This window comes from Arvicola amphibius, chromosome 4 (assembly GCF_903992535.2).
Source record: "Arvicola amphibius chromosome 4, mArvAmp1.2, whole genome shotgun sequence".
Taxonomy (NCBI): Eukaryota; Metazoa; Chordata; class Mammalia; order Rodentia; family Cricetidae; genus Arvicola; species Arvicola amphibius.
Genome location: NC_052050.1, coordinates 34413916 through 34440405, shown reverse-complemented (window position 1 = coordinate 34440405; position 26490 = coordinate 34413916). Strand labels below are relative to the sequence as shown.

At 42.2% G+C, this 26490-nt stretch overlaps 1 protein-coding gene across 1 annotated transcript in view; it reads right to left on the bottom strand.

Moving 5' to 3' along the window:
• Positions 1-9788, bottom strand: part of Dhx40 (DEAH-box helicase 40) — a 40798-nt gene extending 31010 nt beyond the window's left edge. The window contains exons 1-7 of the mRNA XM_038327988.2: positions 9586-9788; positions 8610-8777; positions 5945-6090; positions 3791-3910; positions 2694-2921; positions 2246-2312; positions 205-336 (exon numbers count right to left, since the gene is read on the bottom strand). Coding sequence (XP_038183916.1) covers positions 205-336; positions 2246-2312; positions 2694-2921; positions 3791-3910; positions 5945-6090; positions 8610-8777; positions 9586-9697 — 973 coding nt within the window. The 5' untranslated portion in view covers positions 9698-9788. The remainder of the gene's footprint in view (positions 1-204; positions 337-2245; positions 2313-2693; positions 2922-3790; positions 3911-5944; positions 6091-8609; positions 8778-9585) is intronic.
• Positions 9789-26490: the final 16702 nt, after the last annotated feature.

Sequence of the window (26490 nt, the reverse complement as noted above, 5' to 3'; positions counted from 1 at the left end):
CTGGCGCCCAGTACCCCTATCAGGCAACACACTCCTGCCTATAAATATAGCGCTAGGTATGCAATGCCCTTTTCTGGCCCAGCTGGCTCCCACAAGCATGTACTCATACACTGACACACATAGAAATACATAAATAAAAAAACTAAATCATTTTTAAAAAGTCTTTAAAAGCCTGTCATATTTTCTTTCCTAGTAAGGAATTACCTGTTGTCATAGACCCATAACACGGCAATATCAATAAACCATCTAGTGTGGTGTCTTGAACATCATAATCGTAATCGACAGACTCAGCCATCTGAAAAAGCAGTTCACAACTCTTCTCTATTTCAAACTGACCTGGAATGAGAAGGAAGAACTTCAGGAACTGAATTGCAATGTTTTTGGAGCCTGTCCTGGAACTAGCTCTTGTAGACCAGGCTGGTCTTGAACTCACAGAGATCCGCCTGCCTCTGCCTCCAGAGTGCTGGGATTAAAGGAATGCACCACCACCACATGGCCTGAACTGTAAATTTTAAAGATCTTTTTTTTTTCATATTTATTTATTTACACAGTGTTCTGTCTGCTTGTATGCCTGCAGGCCAGAAGAGGGCACCAGACCTCATTACAGATGGTTGTGAGCCACCATGTGGTTGCTGGGAATTGAACTCAGGACCTTTGGAAGAGCAGGCAGTGCTCTTAACCGCTGAGCCATCTCTCCAGCCCTTTAAAGATCTTTTTAAAGTCCAGTTTAAAATTAAGGTTAAGGTTATGCTATATCATTTTTTTTAATCATGTAAGGTATGCCCAACCTCAACAACAAAATTCAAGCAGAAGTAAGTTTCTGATTTCTAAAGAAGCAAAAGTGTTAATCATCTTCAAGCCCTCATGCTGTTAAATACAGAGTTTCAGGAAGACTGAAATACACACAGGAGAAACTAGTCCAGGAAATTACTGAATTCAGGTACATTGCAAAAACTTGAACTTAACTTTCAAACAGTGAAGATACAGTTTTAAAAGTCTCACTTCAGACATTAGTACAGGCAGAGTAAGCCTGATGGAGGACTCTCATTGGTTAATTAATAAAGAAACTGCTTGGCCTGACTGGTTAGAACATAGGTGGGTGGAGTAGACAGAACAGGAAGAAGGAAGTGAGGTAGATGGATCAGTCAGATGCCTCAGGCAATCACCATGCCTCTGCTCTCTGGGTGAGACGCGATGAAGCTCCGGCCCAAGATGGACATACGCTAGAATCTTCCAGGTAAGGCACCACTTTGTGGTGCTACACAGATTATTAGATATGGGTTAATCAAGATGTGAGTAAGAGGCTGAAACTAATGGGCCAGGCAGTGTTTAAATGAATACAGTTTGTGTGTTGTTATTTCGGGGCATAAGATAGCCAGGCAGCCGGGAGCCGGGCAGGAATGCTGCCCGCACCTCCCTACTACATAAGCCATTAGCAATGAAATAACTTATTTCTGTTAGGATGCAGCTAATTAAAAAGTTAAACTACTCTTGGTAACTGCTCTATTTTTGACACCCCAATTCTGCTACAAGCTTGTCTGTAATACATAGAAACTTTATCGTATCTACACTGTGTTATCTCACCATTTCAAGGAATGACAGTTGAGATGTCTGAATAAAAGAATTAATTATTCAAAACCAGGATTACTTAGTCAAATTAGAGCTCTGTCTATAGTAAACCTCCCCCCCAAAAAAAACACTTTCCAGAGCTAATTTCTCTCTATGAAAGGGTGGTGTAGTTCATATGTTTTATTGGTGAGCCTAGCGTTCTGTGTACCTATTATCTAGCTGAGAATCATAAACAGGTAAGGCAATAGCTGAGAAAGAAGTCCAAATATCCTAGGAGAAGGGGCAGTCTGTCCACTCTGGTGTCATATTTCCTGCTTCCAAAAGAAAGACATTAACCAGGTGCAGTGATGTGTGCCTGCTCTCCCAGAATGGTCTGGGCAACATATCAAGAAAGACCTTGTCTCAAAAACCACAAAATCATTCCATTTACTTACTTATTTACTGAAGAATTGAGGGTTTTGTTGTTGTTGTTGTTGTTGTTGTTGTTATTGTCCCTCTTTGTTTTTGAACGGGGGCTTATCATAGCTCAAAGCTAGTCTTGTATGTAGTCTGATCTATCTTTGAACTTGCAGCAATAATTCTGCCTCTGTCTCCAGAGTCCTGAGGTTAGTACCATGCACCACTACACCTGGCTTAAAAACTATAGATATTATTAAACCTAGTAGAAAATGCTCACCAGTCAGAAAAACTAAAATGTCTCCAGCCATTTCATTCAAATGAATATCCATGGTCACTTTCACAATCTAAAGAAAAAAAGCAAAAATACAATAATCATATGCTGGTATAAAATACTCATTCACTACCATATCTTCTTGTTCCACAAAATAAAACAAAACAAAAAATAGGCTCCCCAGAGTCCTAGCATTCATGAAGGCAAGATGGCTCAGTAAGCAAGGTGCTTGCCACACAAGCTTGATGATCTTAATCTCTACAACCCACACAAATGTAGATGGAGACAACAACCTCAGAGTTGTCATCTGACCACCATATGCATGCCATGGCATATGTGAACCCCCTGCAAGACATCATACATACCCAATAATAAATGAAATTTGTAAAAATAAGATAAATTGCCCAAGTAAAATCACATACACAAAAGACACAAAAAGATTGCTAAGTAATACCGCTTGAATATATGCAGTATTTTCTCTGTCTCGTGGGCCAATCAAATTGCAGAATTTCTCTCTGACTGGATAGAGCCTTCCAGGTATATCAAATATGGGGCAGTTTCCAAAGAATGCAGAGAGTTTCGCTAGCTCCATAGTTGCTGACATCACCACCACTTTTAAATGTTCTTTCCTGTTAGGAGACTTATCCTGAAACAGCTTCTTCAGTAAACCAAATAAGATATCCTGAAAGAAAAGTCTAGTAAGCCACAAATGCTAGCATTTTATTATTTTACTTATTTGTTCATTTCTATTTATTTATTTTTGAAACTAAGTCTCACTGTGAAGCTCTGGTTGGCTTAGAACTCACTAAGAAAAACAGGAACCTGCCTGCCTCTGTCTCCCGAGTATAAGAAATATTTATGTTTTGAGAGAGAGTTTCAAGTAGCCCAGGGCTGATGTAGAACTAGATATATAGTCTGGAATGACCCTGAATTTCGAATCCTCCTACTTCCACTTCAAGAGTGCTGGGATTTTTATGCAGTGTTGAAGATCAACGCAGGACTTTGTACATAGTAGGCAGGCACTCTACCAACTGAGATACATCCCTAGCCCAGCTAACCTATTTTATTTTATTCTATTTTATTTTATTTTTGTTTGTTGAAAAAGGTCTCACTATGTAGCATGGGGTGGTCTGGAACTCCTCTATAGAATAGGCTGGCCTCAAGCTCTTAAGAAATCTGCTTACCTCTGCCTCCTAGTGCTAGGATTAAAGTCATCTACCATCATGCCCAATCACAACCTATTTAAAATAGACTGCTATTATAACCAAAGAATTTCTATTTCAATATAATAAAACATAAGAGGAGGCAATTCTTGATATAGTAAAAAGTTACCCCAAACAAACGACCTATTTTTTGTTTTTGTTTTTTCAAGACAGGGTTTCTCTGTGTAGCTTTGCAGCCTGTCCTAGAACTCACTCTGTACACCAGGCTGGTCTTGAATCAAAGAGATTCGCCTGCCTCTGCCTCCCATCCAAGTGCTGGGATTAAAGGTGTGAACCACCACAGCCCTGCAAACTTCTTATTATACATAAAAAAAATTGAAATACTCACTGTAGTTAAAGTTCTTTCATGAGCTTCATCCAAAATAATGACACTGAATTTGTTAAGATTTGGATCTCCCAAAATATGTTTGAGTAAACACCCATCAGTCATGTATTTGATTGCTGTTTCCTAATGTTTGAAAGCAGAGTACAGCAACTTGTAGCATCACAAAACTTCACTAAGATTCAACTAATTCCCCATCCCCAAATGCACAGATCAAATCACCACGTTAAAAGAAACATAAAACTGTCTAACAAGGATGGTTAACTATAAAAGACACCACCAATATAAACAGGAACTAAGGAGTGTCCTGAGATAAAGCACATCACCAATAAGGAGATACAAAGATGTCTGTGGAATGTGGCAAGATAAATTCTTACAGACAAGATACGGGGGATACTTTAGCATGCACAAGGCCTTATGTTCTATCCCCAGCATGGCAAACAAACTAAAAAAAACACTTTGCTGACTTGGTTAATTAAGTTGCCAAGTTTTCCACTGACTTCAAGAACATCAAGACCCAGTATTGAATAAGCTGGCTAGTCCTTGTCAACTTGACATAAACTATAAGTCACCTGAGAGGAGGGAACCTCAACTGAGAAACTGTCTCCAAAGATCAGTGCCATCCTGGGACAGATGGTTGTAGAAGGTTCTATGATAAAGCAAACTGAGCAAGCCATTGAAAACAAGTCAGTCAACAGCACTCCATGGCTTCTATGTCTATTGCTGCATCTAGATTCCTGCCTTAGTTTCCCTAAATGATGGTCTGTAACCTGTAAGCCAAGTGAACTCTTTCCTCCCCAAGTCAGTTTTGGTTAACATTTTATCACAGTAATAAAAAATAAACTAAGATAATGAATAGGCTCTGAAAACAGCTAAGTGTGATAAGAGGTATGAAGTAAATACTGTGTTATGTCACTTAGATACTTTGACTTGGCATGTTCATAGAGGTGAGAGCCACAGGGGCTGAAAGCAGTTTCTGTTTGAGATTATAAAAAAGTTCTGAAAATAGCAGTGATAGTTAAACAACACTGTAAACTGCGACTGTACCTGATGCTACTGAATTACTGAAATACACTTAAGATGATTAAAATGGCAAAGTTCATCTTATGTACATTTTAGTACTACAACAAAATAGTTTAAATATGAATGCCATCAACACTAGGTTTGAAGAGATGGCCTAGTGGTTAAGAGCACTTGCTGTTCTTGCAGAGGAGCCTAGTTTGGTTCCCTGCACCTACATGGCAACTCACAATCATCTATTAATTTCAATTCCAGGAAATCCAATGACCTCTTCTGCCCTTCTCAGGTACCAGGCATGCATGTAGCACACGAACATACATGCAGACAAAAACAATTATACACATAAAATAAATTTTTAAGGTATAATTTTTAAATGCAAATAACTTATGATTTTAAAAAAAGTATCTTAAGAAAAATAAACATTACCTTCATTTGATAATGGATACATTAGCTGAGGAAGGAGAAAAGAGGGTACTGGGCACCTAAGAGATAAAGCTTTAACCATATGCAACAAAAATTAATTCTAGGGGCTGGAGAGATGCCATAGGAGTTAAGAACACTTGCTGCTTTTTCTCAGAGAAGCGGGATTCAGTTGCCAGCATCAGTAAGGTAGATCCATCCCATCTGTAATTCTAGTTGCAGGTACCTGGTGCCCTCTTCTGGACTCCTCAGGCACCAGGCATGTACATGGTGCACATATACCACACAGACAGGCAAAATACATGCATAAAAAGTCAAAAAACATAACAAAACAAAAATACCTTACTTTTTGTGAATTCTGAGGACTGAACTCAAGTCCTCATGCTTCAAGGCAGGTCCTTTACCAACTGAGTTATCTCCCCAGGCCATACAACACCCTACCCCATCCCCACTCTTAGGGTTAGGCTATTTTTTTATTTATTTGAAGGAGCTAGCTTTTATGAAGGAGCTAGCCTACTTGGGGAGTTCCAGGACAGTGAGAGACCGTCAGTGAAAAACAAGCAACATACATACACAACATGGCACTTGAGGGGCAACACTTCAAAGTTACCCATTGACCACCACACATAAGTGAGTACACGAGATCACAGAAAGACAAACTAAGAGTTAAGGATGTAAGTTTATAGTACTTTAAAATGTATACCAGTAAAACTTTTGTACCTTGGAGCTGCAATCATCAAAACGAACTTGGTATCCTACTTTAGAGCCCAAAGTGCATTTCATTTCTTCAGCAACCCTCTGAGCAACTGATATGGCAGCAACTTTTCGTGGCTGAGTCACGCCAATCATGCCATGTTGTGAAAATCCTATCAAAACCAGAAACAGAAACACACAAAAGTAGTTAGCAATGGTTTCTTCCTACTGAACTAAAATTAAAATTGTTGCTGGTCAATCAATACAAATAGTATGAAGTTTCCAAAGGAAAATCCTCCAAATTGCAACATACTGTAGCATATTTGCAAACTACAAATAAATCTATTGGTTTAAAATAGAAATGCACACTCAGAGACCAGAAAGATGGTTCAGCAGTTAAGCATGCTTGCCTGATGACCTGAGTTCCATCCCAGATCCCACAGAGGCAGGAGGGAACTCACTTCCTAAAGTTACGCTCTGACCTCCACATGCACAGTGTGTCACACATCTGTCTATACACACATATACTGATATAAAAGGAAGTTAATTTTAAAAAATACACATGCATAGCCATTCTAAATGTACAAATATTAATTAATTGTGAGGTTTTCATTTTCAATTTTTTTTAAACATTTATTTATTTATTATATGTACAATATTCTGTCTACATGTATGCCTGCAGGCCAGAAGAGGGCACCAGACCTCATTACAGATGGTTGTGAGCCACCATGTGGTTGCTGGGAATTGAACTCAGGACCTTTGGAAGAGCAGGTAATGAATGCTCTTAAGCACTGAGCCATCTCTCCAGCCCCCATTTTTCAATTTTTAAAATCATTCATAAAGGGGCTGGAGAGATGGCTCAGCAGTTAAGAGCATTACCTGCTCTTCCAAATGTCCTGAGTTCAATTCCCAGCAACCACATGGTGGCTCACAACCATCTGTAATGGGGTCTGGTGCCCTCTTCTGGCCTGCAGGCGTACACACAGACAGAATATTGTATACATAATAAATAAATATTTTTTAAAAATCATTCATAAATAAGCCAAGATTCTGTAGGTTTGGGTTGTTTGTTTTACTTTTCGACCAGATCTCATTATGCTGTCATACTTCCCTCAAACTCCTAAGCTCTACTAATTGTCTTGGCTCCACCTCCCAAGTAGCTGGTATTATAGGCATAAAGACTGCACCTGGCTTAGGAAGTGTAAAACCGAAATCTAAACACCTCCACACTTCCTAAACTTTTCCTTGACACAGAAGTAAAACTGGACTTAAATAAACCACATTTCCATAAGTTTCTGAAGATATTTTAACCATGAAAATGGAGATGCAATATATATTAGGTAGCACTTTTTTCTTAATAACATGAAAATAATGGTATGTCTTAGTAGATGTCAAATTAGGTTTGATGCATCAGATTAGGTTAATATAAGGGCCAGGCGTGATGGAGGCCGGCAATGAAGAGTAGATGGAGGCCATTCTCAAAATAAAATTAATTAAAAGTTGGGCGGTGGATGGTGCATTCCTTCAATTCCAGCACTTGGGAGGCAGAGGCAGGAGTATGTCTGTGAGTTCTAGGCCGACCTGGTCTACAAGAGCTAGTTCCAGAACAGGCTCCAAAGCTACAGCGAAACCCTGTCTCGAAAAACCAAAAAAAGAAAAAAGAAAAAAAGAAAGAAATGAAAAAATAATTAAGTTTTAAAATATATGTTTTCGCTGGGCGGTGGTGGCGCACGCCTTTAATCCCAGCACTCGGGAGGCAGAGGCAGGCGGATCTCTGAGTTCGAGGCCAGCCTGGTCTACAAGAGCTAGTTCCAGGACAGGCTCTAGAAACTACAGGGAAACCCTGTCTCAAAAAACAAAAACAAAACAAAATAAAATATATGTTTTCGAGTATAGTGTGTATATCTCTGCACTTGAATGGACATCTTCAGGTGTCCAGGAGTGCAGAAGAGGGCATCAGATTCCCCAAAGACAGAGTTCCAGGTCCAAAGTGGGTGCTGGGAACAGAAGTCTGGACCCTAGAAAAGCAGCAAGAGCTCTCGTCTGCTGAGCCATCTCTCCAGCCCCCCTCAAAATTAGTTTTATTTTAATGTAAATCATATCCAAAATGATTTTGCTCTTTTCCAACCTTAAGACAGAGAATATTGTCATACTAGTGAAACAGACACTTTCTCGGTCATTTGTTAGCTTGATGCTGATAGAATCAGAGAATATTTACCTGATAAAGCTCTGGAGGAAGAATAATAAGAATGCCAGCAACAGAGAACACCTATCTTTTCCCTTCACAATCGCTTCAGTTCTCTTTGGATAACAAGTTAGCCTTATTCTAAGAAGAACATTACCATATATCTGCTATATTTTTCTTCTTCACCATATAACCATAGCTGGCCTGGAACTCACTATATAAACTATGTTAACCTCAAAATTCAGAGATGCCCTTGCCTCTAACAAGTGCTGGGATCGAAGTACTATCACACCCAGCCTTCTTCTATTATTACTACAGCAAATAAAAATGGAAAAAAAAAGTCACCAGCAATCCCTGAGCCTGAAATAAAGCAAAGGAGACAGAGCGAGGATGGGGAAATGGGGAAGTGGGCAAAATGGGCATTTACACACTACAGCAGTTTTACGAGACCTTAAAGTTTGGTTTTGTTTCTTTCGTGTTTCCAGGTGTATCCAAGAAGAAGATTACCTGCTTCATAAAGGTATTTAGGGAGTTGAGTTGTTTTACCACTTCCTGTATTTCCAGTAACAATGAGGAACGAATTGTCCCTCACAGCTTGAATGAGCTTTTTTCTTTGTTTTTGAATAGGAAAAGTTGGAGTTGTTCCTCCCTCCTGCGATGTGCATCCTTTCTCTTCTGTAACAACACAAAAACGGAGCAATTAAAAGACCTGTGAAGCTGTCTCTGACAACATCTCAGAACCGAAAGAAGAAAAGCAAAGAAATCACACAACTGGAAGGCTCAATTCATGACTTTCCAGTGACGTCACCTATGGACAAATCACACGTCCAAGTTTCTAAACTCAGAGTAACTTTTTGGTAAAAGTCAAACAACTTCAACATTGTTGATGTGTAACTCAAAGTACTTGACAAAGTCAGTCTAGCACTAGGCAACATGTATGCACGCATACCTCCACAGAAGCACAAAACTCAAGTTTTATTAGACAACAGAGCAAAAACCGGAACTCAGCGGAACAACTCTCAGAAGAATAAGAAGCCACCTGTATTTGCTTCTGATTCACGGTTCAAGTTAGGTCCCCGTTCAGAGTGACTGATATCCCAGAAGGCCAAGTGGTGGGTAACCATGGAAACTGGCTCCTGGAAACGGGCTCCCTTCCTACCGTACCCAAAGGCAGGCTGGCGGCCCGGCGAAGGGGAGGGGGATGAACGGGTAGAGAACAAAGGCTTTATGAGGCTGTTGAAGAGCAGAACGCATTTTGGGCGTTCGGGTCCACTTTCTTACCCCCAGGCGAGGTTTTCGCCCAACTTGGGTTTGGGACCGCCCCCCTCTAAGCCAAAGTGCTCACTGGACGCAAAGTTCGCCTTCAGACTTGAAAGACCAAGAGAACGTCTGAACCTCCTCCCCCTCCCCTCTGCCACCCAGAAATGTACTTTTCGCCCCTCAAATAACTCCCGCCGGCTGCCACGCCGTCCCGCGGACGCACCTCTGTCAGCGATGCGAACAGCTGACGGCCGCTCTTCTTGGAGCTCTCTTGGCAGTTCGCCCTCCTCCTGCCGCCTTGGCGCCCTGCCCGCGACGGCGGGAAACCGGGACATAGACCCGGTCCGGAGAAGAGGCGATCACGTCCACCGAGCTGAGGAGATGGGAGGGGAAAGGCGAGGACGCGCCCTGATGACGCGCGGGTGTTTACTTCCGCGCGTGCGACTGGCACTGACGGGAGGAGGAGCGGCTCGATGACGTGGCGGCGGCCGCTTGGACGCGCACGGGCCCGCGCTCCTGGGGGGGCCCTGGAGCTCCGCCCCCAGAGGCGCCCCGCCCACTGCACGTGCCGCCGCCGCCTGAGCCGCGAAGCCTGAGCACATGAAGGCTAGTTCACGATTTGGTTTTTTTTTTTTTTTTTTTTTTTGAACTCTAGAGTAAAGTAAGGCAGGGCGACACCTCCTTTAGGTGCCACACCATCACCACAGTCTCCTCCATCTCCACACACCCCATTGGAAGTGACCCTTTCCCAGGTGCTGCAGTCATCCTACATGTCCTCACACTCTGTGGTCCTGGGCAACTCACTACCCTCTCTCCTTTTCTGGACACACAGTGACTGAGTTTCCAGCCAACTTTTAGTGCTGTAGTTTTCAAAATTTAGGTTCTCGTGCCAGTTCATCTCCCTCCGGGAAGTCTGCATTTACATTTATTTGCATGGTTTCCACACCCTCCGAGTGGTTGGGAAGGCCCACAGGAGCCAGACTTGAAGAGCATCATTATTCATTGTACACCTGTAGGTAGCAGTGACTCGAGGTGGGAAGTCACGATCTGAAGAGGAGAGATGAATAAATGACGTTTGTTTTAGAAATAAACTTACTTTAATGGAAGTGTCTTCCTAATGAAATAAAACCGCTGAGAAGTTTACAGATACACACTCTCAAAGGTGGGGTGTGTGTGTGTGTAAGGTACTGTGGGGACTTGGTGTATAGTTCAGTGGTAGAGTACTTATCTACTCTATGGGAGGCCTTGGGGTTCAATTCCCAGTATCACACATAAACTTTATCAAAGCTGAGTGTGTGGTTTGCACCCATGGCCGTAGTACTTGGGAGGCAGAGGCAGGAAAATTGCTGTGAGTTCCAGGCCACCATTAGAGTACAGAATGAGACCCTGTCTCAGAGAAAGAGGAGGTGGATGAATGGAAGAGAGAGAAAGAAGGGAAGGGAAGGAGAGGGGAGAAGAAAGGAGAAGGAATGAAAAGGAAGGAGAGATGCTGTTGGACCAGACCTTCAGTTAAAATACCTGCTGATTCTCTAAGAAGACTCAAGTGTAACAAAATGTGAAGGAAACCACATCTTACACTTAAGACAAGATCAATATGTAGCCCAGGCTAACCTAGAACTCATCATCTTCTTGCCTCAGCTACCCAAGCGCTGTGATGTCATCATTTCTGTTTGCTTCTTGTACTTTTCAATAGTTCCTGCTGTTAAAACAAATCAAAATTTCCAGAAAAGAAACAGAAATCAATGTGCCCTATCACCCCAAGTCTTTCACCAAGCTGAAAAAGACGTAAGGTTATTAGAATCTAAAACTTTGCTTTAAAGTGTACATTATTAACTCCTTTTCAACAGAACTGACCAACAAGTTTATCTACTCTATGGGAAGCCCTGGGGTTCAACCCCTAGTATCACACATAAACTTTATCAAAGCTGAGTATGGTGGTTTGCACCCAAGGCCCCAGCACTTGGGAGGCAGAAGCAGGAGAATCGCTATGAGTTTCAGGCTGTAGTTTATCAGATTTTGGATGGTAGCAAATTGGGTGTGACCTTCTAACAGCTTGGGTAGTTCAGCAATAGCCCTGGTAATGAGAGAACACTCAGGTTTCTCCAAAGCATTAAAGCCATCTCTGAACCTTCTGATTTCCATTGGGAATTCAAGCTATTATGTCAGAAAAGAGCAAAATATGCAATTGTAGTAAGGCTATGAAGATACTGGTGGCCTCAGTATCTCAGTACAAGACCAGCTATTTCACAAAGTCCCTTTCCAAAAAAGTAGGCAGAATCATTTCAAACCAATAATGACTACCATTTACAAAGCAATTTGTAGTTAAATGTTTAAGATAAAGTATTCTTTTGATTTTTCTTTTTTCTTTTTCTTTTTCTTTTATTTTCTTTTCTTTCTTTCTTTCTTTTTTTTGAGGGAAGATCTCACTATATATTACTATATAGCCCTGGATGCCTGGAACTCAATATGTAGATCAGGTTTATTTTGAACCCACAGAAGTTTGCCTGCCCAAATGGGATTAGAGCTTACTACTCTCTGATTTTCACGTGTGAGAAAGAAACTTCCAAAATTTTCTCTTGGGAACAAATAAAGAGAGACAAGAAAGCTGGGATTCAAAATTATACTAATAATCCAATACTAGAGTGAGGACTGGAATTACATAAATGAGGTGTGTTCTTTCAGCGTTTGTAACTATTATAGAATTGACTTCATGCATTGAGAATCACCTAACAAAATAGCCAGAAGAAATCTGGAAGCCAAGAATTAAGAAAAATAAAAGCAAAGAGCCCAAATGGTAACACTGTTCTTTTCACAGCCAAGGCCAAGTAAAATATGTTACCGTTAATGGCCTAGGCCATTAATAATAGAAAGGTTATTTCTTGACCATTGCACATACAAATTACAACAGTAAACAAAACACAAACACAAAGTAAAAAATAGAAAATATGTGGATTAAATTTTGGGAGAAAGGTCTGCATTCCCGGCAACACTGAAGCTATGTCTAACGAGATTACCTTTGACTCAGGAGAAAGATGGAAAGGGATCAGCGAGGAATAAGAAGTATGGATTGTACTTTAACTGCCATTGCTTCGGTGAGCAGTTTTTCAAAACATCCTTGATTCCAAGCCATCTATTTCTGAGCATTGAGGGCTCAATGGTAAAGACTTGCAAAAGTGCAATAACATGATTACGTCGTCTTCAGGAAGGAAAGGAAATATAGGCTCCCTGCTGTGATGGTTAAAGAGCCTTCCGATTATCATTAGACTGCATGGTGAGTAAAAGCACTCACCCACCTACTCCCCCCCACACACACACATTGTACACACTCACACACGAGATATCAAATAATCAGATATTGTAAAGTAAAAGCAACACATGAAGCAAAAATATCATATATGTTATTTATATGCTACCAAGCAGAGTTACAAACACCGGACAAACAGTGGTGTGTAGAAACCCAAGAACAGGACATGGGAGCTCGTGGCTCATAGGAGGAGTGAACAATGAAATCAAAATACATGGATTTTTTTTTAATTCACTAGTTTTACTAAAGCAAATATTGCTTTCGTCATGTAATAAAGAGCAGACAGAATCTGTACTGTACATGGATGGAAAGAGAATTAGAACACAGACTGAAAATTAATGAGTTTGTTGACCCCTGGTTAGGATGAGGGAAGGGAAAGGAAGGGAGGGGAAGGGAGGGGAGGGGAGGGGAGGGGTGGGAAGGGAAGAGAGAAACAGGTGGTGACAGATGCCTCTAAGACAGCGTGAGTGAGATGATGGGGAAAGGCATGGAGAGAGTGTGGTGGCGCACGCCTTTAATTCCAGCTGGCGGAGGCAGAGGCAGGAGGATCTCTGAGATGGAGGCCAACCTGGTCTATACATCAAGTTCCAAGCCAACCAGGGCTACACAGTGAGACCCTGCATCAAAAAGAAAAGACTTGGTCAGTGATGTTACCTGAGACATAGCAGAGCGTGTTTAGGAGCATTGAAACAGGCACTGAAGAAGACACATCTTAAGAATTGTCAAGATTGGCATTAAACGTTTACAATTGGGACAAGTTTCAGCCTTTAAATATCAACCTGATTCTCTGTATTTTGCTTTCCTTTCTCTCCTTTTAGCTGATAAAGTGAGGGTCTTTCTCCCCACCTCTCACCGAGGCAAACACAGAGATCCAAGGGTATTCCTGAGCGAAGGGCTCAAATTGAGCCTTCTGGGCTTCCTTACTTCTCTCTGAAAGAAGCATCTGGAGCTTGGGAGAAAGAAGGGAAGGGGTTGCTGAGGCAGGAATTGACAGAAAGCATAAAGAACTCTCAGCTGCTGTTGTTGAAAAAGACCTAATGGAAGGGATTCAAGAAAAAACAAGCCGCTGGACGGTGGTGGCTCACACCTTTAATCCCAGCACTTGGGAGGCAGGCAGAGGCAGGTGGATCTCTGTGAGTTCGAAGTCAGCCTGGTTCTACAGAGTGAGTTCCAGGACAGCTAGGGTTGTTAACGCAGAGAAACCTTGTCTCAATAAACAAGGAAGGAAGGAAGGAAGGAAGGAAGGAAGGAAGGAAGGAAGGAAGGAAGGAAGGAAGGAAGGAAGGAAGGAAACAAGCCATCCTCAGATGTAGAACTCTTCTCCTTTAAAAGTAATCAAGAGGTGAGCAGGGGTGGTCCTGTTCGTGATCATTGTATTGAGTGTACATGTTATCAAGGAAGACAGTCCGAGGAACAGAGTGGAGCTAGCACGATGGGGAAGCTTTGTACCTAGCAAAAAAATGAACTAAGCTTTGGAAGCTGAGACAATTACAATAAATTCCAGAAAAGCTTCAAGACAGAGCAAAATACAAAGGTACTACCAGATCAGAATGCTATCAAGGAATTTTGAGAAAGATGCAAAATTAATATTTTATCTCTAGCTATGGTCTCTGTAAATCTTGCAGTTGCCTGAAGGTGGCAAGCTGGGTTTGGGAAACTTCAGCAGCAACATTATTTAAGAGAAAAATTAAACAATACTATTTCTCTAAAATGAAACAACTTTCAATAATGGGCTACAAAATCAAAAGAGTGGAAAGAAAATCAGACAAGGTCTGACAAGGTAGCCCAGTTTGACCTTGAACTCACAGAGATCCCCCTGCCTCTGCCTCCTGAGTGCTGGGATTTAAGGCATATACTACATGATTTGTATTATTTAAATTGTATAAATATTTAATATATGCACATTTAGTGGTACAACTGTTTTTCATTTTAATATTTTAATTTGTATTGTCCTTCTTGACTTTTCAATTGTAATTTCTTCACAGGAAAAAAGGGGGCCAACAAGTATTTATTACCATTAAAATCTATGCTCAGCATTATTGAAAGTCTTGTATTGAATGGTTGCACTTATTAAGATTTAATTCAAAAATAGCATTTTAACAAGTAATTTTGTGGCTCATGTCATGTATATATAGTTGTATGACCAATGTCATCAATAGATATAAAACAGAAGCTGCCTTGATGGCTCAGCACGTAAAGGCACTGCCACCAATCCCAACAATCTGAGTTTTATTCCTTGGACCCACACAGTGGGAGGAGAGAACCATCTCTCTCAGGATGACCTCTGACCTTCACACGTTTGGTGGCATCTGTATACCAACATACATATACACTTATACACAATAAGCACATATTCTTTAAATACCAAACAGTCTCATCACTTTTTTGACTGACACTTTAATTTATTTTTAATTGTGTGTGTTTGTGTGTACATGGAGGACAGAGTCTAATTTTAACACATGTCACTTCTCAGGACCCACCAGGGACCGCTGGGCCACAGGCATCCACTCTGCTGCAGAGACATTTGGCCCTGAGACATCACATGTTGATGAGGACTCTCCTCTCCTCGGCACCACCGTCTCACAGGTCCTTCTAAACAACTGGATGTGATTTTGAACAAGAGCAGGGCCAAGCAAGGGGGGTAGAAATAGAAACATTTTGCATTCACTCCAAAGGAAATATAGCCCTCAAAAGGAAGGAACTCCTTATTTAAACTAAAAAAGATTGTTATCTAAATTGATGTGTTTGTTTGGTTTTTTTTCTTCTCATTATGGAGCAAGAGAGAAGCTTACAAGTAAAATGGGGTCCATCTAAGAAAATAAAAAGTAGTAATTTCTTTGCACATTGGAATTATAATTTTGGTAAATTTCTGAGCCACTATACATACACAGGTGTGTGTGCTTATACACATTGGTGTGCTTACATACCCAGAGGACAACCTCTGGTGTCTTTCCTTAGGCACTGTTCTCCTTTTTTGAGACAGGACTTCTCACTGCCCAGGAACTCACCAAGTAGACTAGGCTGGCAGGCCAGTGAGCCTGTGGGAGGGGCGGTGCGGGGGATGGCTGTGTCTGCCTCCCCAGGGCACCACCATGGCTGGATATTTCACATGGGTTCAGCCACGCTCAATCTGGTCTTCCAAGCACTTTACTGAGTTAGCCTTGGCCATACACAGTTGTACAGGATTATTATGCCTGGTTTTCCCCTTCTGATGTTACTACTCTTCCTTAATTTGCATATATTGCTTCCCTTTTGAAATTAACTATGGTCCACGTTGTGTTGGCCGAGGACACTCCAGACATGGTGACTGCCATGTATTCTGGAAATGGCTGATGTAAAGCATATGCAAGAGTCAGTAAAATCAAGAAAAGATTTGTTTCTTTGTCCTCACGAGAAAATGCCTACCCTGCCACTCTGTGTTCCCTCCTGCTTCATTCTCCGTCTCTCTGCTTAAAATGCACTTGCAATTAGAACCATACAAAGCCATGGGCACTGTGATCGTTCCTTGCCACTGGGGCCATTCCCCCCACGGAACGCAGAACATTTAATAAGCCTGTCCGGCATCTAATAACAAAGGAGAGACACGTGGCAGATCATGATAATGATTTTGTGTCTTTATGGAAAGATGAAAGAAAAACCTGACCTTGCATAATAATCACTTTGTTATTCAGAGAAGTTAACTGGCATCTCATGAATTTTAATGTGCCATCCATTTTCTCCCTTCTCCCCACAATGCTCTGTGAGCCTTTACAGGGCTTTATTCCCTTATCTCTTACTTTCCTTCAAGGAGGTAATTATCCTACCTAAGCCAGAAGACTTCGGGGTGCTGCCTTTTTGTTGAATTGGTCAGTAAACTGGTCTACATTGATATTAAATAACCTAGAGCTAGCCCTTGTGCACCAACGGGTTTTGTACTTGTTCTGCCTTAATGCATTTTGCTTGATTTTTTTTTTAAAGTTTATTACAGAAATACCTGAGACATCCTGTGATCATAAATCCGTGCCTTTCTACGGAAATCATAATTAGTGGCATTCATGAAGGTGCAGGGTTTTGCTCAGTCTTCTCCCAGTCCTGGAGCATATGTGGTCTTTCTCCTTCATTCTTCCTTAGTGGGCAGAGTTCATTATGAAATTCAGCTCTGAGTGATGTATACACAGCATAATAAGATTCCATAAAACTCAACTCCGTTTTCGGCTATTTAAGGACATAGACTGATTCTTATCTATCTGTGGATTCAATGAAGTATCTTAGCCAAGAATTTCAAAACAGAAAGTCCTCATAAGAATTTGCATCCTATTAAGGGTAACCTTTTGAGCTGTGTGTAGTGGTGCATGCCTTTAATCCCATTACTTGGGAGTCAGAGGCAGGCAGATCTCTATAAATTCAAGGCCAGCAGACGGGTGTACCTAATAAGTTCCAGGACAGCCAGATCTACATAGTGAGACCCTATCTTGAAAAAAAAAATAGAACAAAAAAGTTATTTTTTTTTTGAAGAAAACAAGCCAGTGGTTGTGATGTGCTACAGGCGGGTGGCAGGGATTGGTTTCAAAGAGACAGAGTGGATTTTACAACATGGAGCTATTTTCTCCATATTTGACCACGGTGGTGGGTACTCTGTACAATCGTCAAAGAATTATACATTTCAAACTGGTGAATTTATTACATGTAAGTTACACCCCAATAACACCAACCAAAGATCCTACGTTGAAAACAAATGTTCCTTATAGAGAATAAGTGGCAATGAATGATGACTGGCACGCTCGTTATAGGAATGCTAATGCCAGGAAAAGTGCACGGCTGGGCGAGGATTAGAGATGATTCTGCCTTCCGTAAGGCAGTAACATTAACAGTGGTTAAGTTGATTGATTTTGGAAACACAGCCAGTTACCAAAAAGAAGGTTCAGACTTAATTTTGAGATGAGAGACAGACAGACAGACAGACAGACACACACACACACACACATGAGAGAGAGAGAGAGACAGAGAGAGAGAGAGAGAGAGAGAGAGAGAGAGAGAGAGAGAGAGAGAGACCTTTTTTCTTACCTTGCTCTGTTTTTCACTCTCACTTCAAAGCTGACCTAACAAAAGAGACCTGAGTTTGCAAGACTGGATGAATGCTCCTCCTTAGATTTCCATGTGGATGCATGTCTCACTTCACTGAGGTCCCTGCTTGGGCTTCCTTCACAAAGCGTGCTTCTTGAGCATGGCTCCTTGGACAACATCTGTCTATCCACTCCTTTTGGCTTTTGCTCAAATCATTGATTACCATCTCACATTATTTTATAGTTGTCATTAATTTAAACTTTTTAGGAGGAGGGATGAGTGGCTGAGGGAGGGTATAGCATGGTGCTTGCCTAGCATTTGCAAAACTCTTGGTTCAGTCCCTAGCAGGGAATGAAGAACGGTCAAAAGAAAGAGGGGCTGACAGGACTGGTCCGTGGGTAAGAGCACTTTCTAGATGAGCATAAAGACCTGAGCTTGAATCCCCAGCACCCATGAAAGTTATTCAGGGTCATGAACCCATGCCTGCCACCCCAAAAACAAGGGAAGTGGGAAACAGGAAGGTCTCTAGAGCTTGCACACATAAAAATAAAATTTGAAAGGAAGGAAGGAGAGAAGGAAAGAAGTAGGGAAGGAAGGAAGGAAGGAAGGAAGGAAGGAAGGAAGGAAGGGAAAAACAAAAAGTGAAAGCAGAAAAGGCTGTCCTTGGGAAAGGACCATGTGTCTTATTCACAGTGTTGGGTATGTCTTAGTCAGCTCTCTATAGTCCAGGATTATAGCAAATCACCTGAGATAAACAACTTTCTCTTTAAAAAAAATAATTTTTGAGCTGGGCAGTGGTGGGGTACTCCTTCAATCTCAGCACTCGGGAGGCAGAAGCAAGTGGATCTCTGGGAGTTCGAGGCCAGCCTGGTCTACAAAGTAGGTTCCAGTACAGCCAGACACTGTCTCAAAAAGAAATCCATTTTCAACCCTGGGGACTAGACCTAGATCCTCACATGTAGCAGGCAATCTCTCTACTATGTAGCCTGCAAAAAAAGTGATTTTGGGTCAGAGCTTTGGCTCCATGGCTTTAGGTATGTAGTGAAGCAGAGAGCACAACCTTTTAAATCAAGAGACAGGGAGCGAAAGTGGGAATAGAGAGGTGGCTGGATGTTGTTTTTAACTAAGTTGTTCTATTTATCAATAAAAATTCGGGAGTCAGATGCTGGGGTGAAAACCTGCTAGATCAGTGAAGCCGAGAAGCAACCAGATAACCTTCCTTTTTGGCCTGAGACCCAGCAAGAGAGGCATCTCTTCACTTGTCCCAAACCAAAGAAGTCCGGGAATCTCTAAGTCCCTTCCTGCTCCTTCCAGTGTGTCTCTCTATCCGTATTCCTGGCCCCTCCATACTCCCTATGGCTAATTCCTCTCAACTAATTACTGGCTCAGCATTCTGATCCAACGTTGATTTTATCAACACAGTCTTGGGGTTTCACAAATGCAATCAAATATCCAACAACAGCTGGCACCTCACAACTCCCTTGAAGGCATGTTTTTAAGGGCTTAAACGCCTCTCAGAAGGCCCCACCTCTTAATGGTGCCACCAGTTAGTTCCCAATACCTTCCTCAGGATCAAGTCTTTATTGACACGTGGACACTCGACATCTGAACTAGCACAGGGTCTAGGACCAGAATTAGTTCTTTGCACCCTCTGTCAATGAGTGAGTGGGCTTTCTGAAGCTCTCTCTGGCTAGAGTAACTCAGCCAAGTCTTGAGGTCCTCACTTGAAATTCTGACAGTTTTCACTGTATGTCTTCTTTTTAAAACTTTTGCCATATATTAACATTTAAATCACTGTGAGTTCAAAACTTTACCTATTTAGAGAAAGGCCCGCAAGGGAGAGAAGAAGTCTAAAATACCATCTTGAGAGCATAATTCTTCTGAAACTGAGCTGTGACAACACACATCCCTACTTCTAGGTCAGAGACAAGTTTCCCTAGAAAATATAGCTGTGGTAGATTGAATGTCACTGACCCCTTAGGCTCATATATTTGAACCTTGGTCCACAGTTGGGAACTGTTTGGGAAGGGTGAGGGGGTGTGGCCCTGTTGGGGGATGTGTGTTGCTGGAGGTGGGATTTTGAAACCTCAAAGTGCAACTGGAGGGCAAAGGAAGATATCTTAACTGAGAGCACTGACAGGGGTAGTCGTGTGCACCTGTTGTCTTAGCTACTCAGGAGGCCCCAGCAAGCAGATGGCAGCCCATCAGAAGAGGGCTGCATCTCTTATAAAAGGTGGCAGTGGGGGGGCAGGGTGGGTGTCCTGAGAAGATTGCTCAGCAAAAAGCCAGCACAGTTATAATCACAGTGCTGGGGAGGCAGAGGAAAGGGGTCTCTGGGACTCAATGCTCAGCCTAACCATTAGTGACTGTTTTAGTTTTTTTTTTTTTTTTAAAAAAATAAGGTATAGAAGCAATTTTGGAGAAGACATCTGATGTTGACATCTGGCCTACACACACACAAAAGATAAAATAAAAAGAGGGAGAAAGATGCAAATACATACACCAGTAAGCAGCACCCCTCCATGGCCTCTGCATCAGTTCGAGGCCAGCCTGGTCTACAAGAGCTAGTTCCAGGACAGGCTCCAAAGCCACAAAGAAACCCTGTATAAAAAAAAAAAAAAAAAACCAAAAAATAAAAAATAAATAAATAAAAAATCTAAGTAAATGAATAAATAAGCCGGGGCTGCCCTATGCTCATTTTGCTTCTGGGTGGGAAGAGTCTGCCTGAGATGAAGACAACAGCAGTAGGAAGAACAAGAGAGGTTTAATGGGAGGATTTGCACGGTTAGATCCTGATTGGCTTGAAGACACCTTCTTTTCCATTCTCTTTGATGTTAACCCTAAACTGAGTGGAATTTCTATCAATAAATTTGCCGGGCGGTGGTCATTTGATATTAAAAAATTCCCACCCTTTGCCTTCTCGATGCATTTGCATGTAGCGGGAAATACCAACATTATACTAAATAGTAAATGGGTTTCATTTAGCAACAGGGAGTTAGTACCAAACCATAAAACTTTTGTTTGTTTTTCATTTCTTTCATTGTTTTGTTTTAAGGAAAACACTTTTCAGCCCAGGTCCTTTATTTCTTTTCATGCAGTACGTCATAAATCCGTATGGCATGGGCTCCAGCAGCTCAGGCTCTCTTTCATTGGTCCTCACAGTGTGCTTCTCTGGGTGGTGCTGGCTTGAGACACTGACAAAGAGGGAAAAAAGTCAGCTAGTTGCCGGGCGGTGGTGGCGCACGCCTTTAATCCCAGCACTCGGGAGGCAGAGGCAGGCGGATCTCTGTGAGTTCGAGGCCAGCCTGGTCTACAAGAGCTAGGTCCAGGACAGGCTCTAAAAAAGCTGCAGAGAAACCCTGTCTTGAAAAACAAACAAACAAAAAAAGTCAGCTAGTTGCTCCTCAACCTCTCTGAGTTAGCACGCTTTCAGCCAAGCCTCTGACCATAAAGTTTTATTGATAAAGAGAATGATAGAGATTTAAAAACTACATTTGGTGGCAGTGGCGGGAGGTAGATCTGGCAGGATGTAACATTGTGCCCGGCCGCTACCTGCAGCTGCTGTGCCCGAGGAAGAGCATCAGGGATGTCACACAGTTGTTATAGGTTCTTGCCTAGTGTGCACATAGCTCCAGGTTTGCTCCTAAGCTCACCATAAATGCTGTGATACCAGCACTCAGGAGATGGAGGAAGGAGGGTCAGAAGTTTAAGGTTATCCTTGGCTTTTTATTGAGTTTCATGCTAGCCTGGGGTTCATTAAATCCTGTTTCAAAGAAAATTTAAATAAGGAACAGACACACCTGTAATTCCAGTTCTGTGGGGCTGAGGCAGGAATATCATAAATTCAAGGCCAGCGTCAGCTACCCAGTGAGTTCTGAGGCCAGCCTGAGCACATGAGACTGTTTCAAAAAGAAAAACAACAAAACATATTCTACAGAGAATAAAGAGGGCAATTCTGTGTTCTGGACGATTCTTGCTGCACCAGAAAAACAAATAGTCACTGTCCCACCCTGAGAGAGCACACAGTCTGAGAAAATGACCCAATTTGGAAAAATATAGATATAGTTTAACCTTAGCATTTGGTAATATTTAGTAACAATAAGCACAAGATGGATTTTTAATTTTTTTCATTTTATCCCTTATAATTTTTAGTAGCTTTATTCAATAATAAGTATCCCTTACCCTCACTAAATGAAAGAAAATGATTGAAACTTTAATTTTCATTTTAAAAGAAGTTATGTCAGTTCTAGTCTAATTTTGATGATGTGGCTTTTATCAGACAGCTGCCCTTATTGTAGATGGGACAGCATTTTTAACAGAAACTATTCTTGGTGAATATTATTTTGATCTTCAAAATAGAAAAGCCAATTTGAGGGTTGCGTATTTATCTTATGAGTGTGATGGAGCCAAGAAAATTTAGGAGAATAGGAAAAACAATCTATTTCTCACTTAGTTAATTATCAGAGCTGGCAATGACTCATATCCATGATAGCCGAATCAAAAAATCATATTGAACATAACCTTTCTTAGGGAAAAAGCTGTAGATTTTAATGAGAACACATATTTTATTTGAATAAGTTACTTATTTTAAAGCAGAGTTGGAGTTTTTTTAAATGATTTTGGGGGTGGGGTATTGGTTTTTTGAGACAGTGTTCTCTGTGTAACCCTGGCTGTTCTGGAACTCAGTATGTAGACCAGGCTGGCCTCAAACTCAGAGAGATCCTCCTTCCTCTGCCTCCCGAGTGCTGGAATTAAATATGTGAGACACCACAACTGCCCAGCATTAAATTTTAAAGTTTAGTTATTTGTGTGTGTGTGTGTGTGTGTGTGTGTGCGCACACACGCATGCGCTTGTGTGTGCGTGTGTATGTGTGCTTGCATGCATGTATGCTTGTGTGTTGGGTATGGGTGTTCCTGTAGAGGTCAGAGGTCTACTTTCAGCAGTGGGTCTTCTTCTTCTACTCTGTGGGTTCCAAGAATCCAATCGGGTCATTGGGCTTGGCAGTGAGTTTCTTTACTCCACCCCCAGCCCACAAACCATCTTGGTTCTCAAAAAAGGGATTTTTAGCATCAACTTAATCATGAGAGTTGACGGAAAGGGGACCACTCAGGGGAGCGCAAGTGTGGACGTGGCCTTCTCAAGGAACTGTCATCTGTTACCTACTTATCGTGTGTGTACACATGTTCATGTGTCGGCAGGTACATGTGGAGGCTAGGTTGATGTCTTCTTCAATCACCTTGTTTTTTGTCAGGGTTTCTCACTGAGCCTGGAGATTTCCACTCCACCAGGCTGCATGGCCTTTGAGCCCCTTGGGATCACCGGTCTCTGCCTTATCAGCACTGGGATTAGAGTGCATGCCAACACCCCTGGCTTATGTATGTAGCTGCTGGGGGTCCACATTCAGGCACTCAGCCCTTCATAGCAAGCATTTCCCCAGCCTTCTTTGTTTGTTTGTGTATTGAGACAGAGTCTCACTGTATAGTCTTGGCTGGCCTGAAACTTGCTCTGTAGACCAGACTGGCCTCAAACTAGAAATTTGCTTACCTCTGCCTCCCAATTGCTGGGATCAAAGGCATGTGCCACTGATGTGGAATTCCCCTCTGTATGCTATGAATATGTTTTATTACCATTGGTTAATAAAGAAGCTGCTTTGGCCTATGGCAGGACAGAATATAGCTAGGTGGGAAAAATAAACTGCATGCAGGGAGAAAGAAAGCAGAGTCAGGCAGTCGCCATGTAGCTGCCCAAGAAGCAAGATATGAGGTAACAAACCACAAGCCTAATGGTAAAATATAAAATAATAGAAATGGATTAATTTAAGACATAAGAGCTAGCTAGAAATATGCCTGAGCTATTGGCCAAATAGTGTTGTAATAGTTTTTGTGTGATTAGTCGGGTCTGGGTTGCTGGGAAACGAAAGTGCAGTCTCCGTTTCCATGGCACTATGCCCAGCTGTTTGTTTACACGTGAGACAGTAGGCCAAGATAGTCTCCAACTCTCAATCCTCCCACATCAACCTTCCAAACCCTGAGATCACAGATGTGTGACACTATGACTTCATTCAAAGATCAAGCTAAAATTATGAGGATTGCATTTGGAAATTATCACTGTAGGGCCATCGAGATGGGTTTATCAAAGAAGGGCATTTGTTGCCAATCCTGTTGACCTGAGTTCAAATCCCAGGACCTGCATGGTAGAAGGAGAGAACCAATTTCTGCAAGTTGTCCTCTGACCTCCACATAAGTACTGGGTCACATACACTCTCCTTCATACGGCCCCAAACAAATGTATTATTTAAAATTGTCTCTGTAAAAGCCAAGTGTGGTTGTACAAGCTTGTAATACCTAAATTGGGAGGTTAAGGCAGAATGTTGCAAATTAAATACCATTGTGGGCTACTTGGAAAGAACCTGTCGCAGAAGCCCAGCTTCTTGATAATTAGAATAACTTTAGCTCACTAGAAATACTGGTGATTAAAACAGGAAAGGATAAACTGGCTGGTAGTGGCGCACACCTTTAATCCCAGCACTTGGGAGGCAGAGGCAGGTAGATCTCTGTGAGTTCGAGGCCAGCCTGGTCTACAGAGCGAGTTCTAGGACAATCAGACCTGTTATATAGAGAAACCCTGTCTCGGGGTGGGGTGGGGGAGAGCCAGGAAGGGATAGCGACTATTGGGTCCACAGTCGTCTACATGCCTGACGCTGCTCCATTGACATCACACATTTTTCTGAAGCCTCTCAACAAGCTGTTGAGGTAGCTTCTACGATTGAAGGAACCAGCAGTGGTAAAACCAGGCTCACATTGAGCAACTGAGCTTTAGAGGAGGCCTCTCAGTCTAAGTATCAGTGAATGCAGAGCAGAGAGAACTTCCCAACCATTTTTAACCTCTAAAGATATCTATTAAGTCTCTTTGGTGGCAAAAAGTCATAAATTCTGGAAACTCATACAGAAAAGAAGTTGCTCGAAGAATGTGATGATACTACAGAATTCCGGGAAGGCTGAACAAGCAGGCTTGTGTGGAAGCTGGGGGCAGGGCAGAGCTGGAGGATCAAGGGAGGGAAAGAATGATTAAAAGCTTAAGGGGCAAGTGGTCTGCGCAGGACCTCCTCCTAGCTGGGATCCCAAACATCCACTGTTTGTCCCTTGGCTCTGGAAATGAGTTACTTTGGGTGAATGTTTAATTTACTCAACTTTGCCCATCTTAGAGCAGAAAAGACACAGGGGTCCCTGATAGCTATCTCAGGTTAGTGTGTCCAGTAGAGTAGAGCTTGGGAAACAGTCATTTTCGGTGCTGGGGATTGAACTCTGGACCCTGCATGCGCTCGACAAGGGCTCTATCACTGAGCTACTCTGTGGTTCAATGTACACATATATAAAGTAGGAATACATATAACATCTTTCTCCCTCTCCCTCTGTTTTTTTGTTTGTTTTTTTGAAAGAGAGTCTCACTATGTAACTCAGATTGAATTCCAACTCAACCTGAATTCTTGCCTTAGGCTTTCTGAGCCCGAGGTTTGCGATTACAGGCTTGAACCACCGTCATCGTCTAGAAGAATTTTACAGACAGAGATGGCTCAGCTGGTAAAGGTGTTTTGCCACCAAGCCTGATAACCTGAGTTTGCTTTCTGGAACCCTCGTGGTGGGACCCTGAAAGAGTGTTCTCTGACCTCCACATGCATGGTACATACACACTTGAACATGCATGAATGAATGGTATAAAAGTTAAAATTTACTTTTACTTACTTACTTACTTATTTATTTATTTATTTATTTATTTATTTATTTATTTATTTTATTGTTGTTTGAAACAGGCTCTCTTGTATCCCAGGCTGGCCCCAAACTTGCTATATAGCCAAGGACCGTCCAGTCTAGGTGAAATGCCCACACATTACCATGGCAGGAATCCATTTTCAGGACTGGAGTTTCCTAGGTCAGGGGTCTGGATGAAATCACTGGAGGCATTGCGGAGCTCCATCTCCCCTGGGTGTAGTTATGAGGCCTCTTTCCTAGGCATCAGAAGGAGATAAGATCAAATGGTTTCTGCCACATTGAGCAGAGTGCTACATTCTGAGGCTTCAGCCAGAAGCTCGAACCCACCTAAGGTCTTACGACACTACAAGGATTTTTGGCGGGGGTAGGAGGTGTGCATGGAGGGAAAGGAAGCAATGAAGAAGGGGGAAGTAAGGAAAAGTGAGAGGTACAGGTCAGCCAAGGCTACACAGAGAAACTTTGTCTCAAAGAACAGAGAGAGAGAGAGAGAGAGAGAGAGAGAGAGAGTCACCCATGTACACTGTTAATGACCTAAAGCATCACTGACACCTCCGCCATTACACAGGCAGCAGCTTGCATGAGAAGGCGTGTGAGGAGAAGCGTTGGAGCCGATGAGGCAGCAAGGAGAACAAGCATGGAAACAGCAGCCGGAGGCCCCATCCCATCAAAGCTCTAGAACGTTAGGACCATTCACGCAGCTAGAACGGGAAGGCTATTTGATGCCCTTTGCTGTGTCCTTGTCAACAAGATGACAGCCAGTGTGAGCTTGTACCCTGTGAGGCCAGCTATAGGGTACCAGGACCATTTGTTTTCTATCTGCGTGTGTTTGTCTGTGTGAACCCACACACCTAAGAAAGCCAGAGGATAACATCCAGTGTTTTTCTTGTCTTTCTCCACTTTCTTATTTTGTGGTTGTTTATTTTTGTCTGTTGTTAGATGGAGACTCATGGAGATCACAATGGCCTGGAACTCACAATGTAGCCAAGGGTAACCTAAACTTTTGGTCGTGCC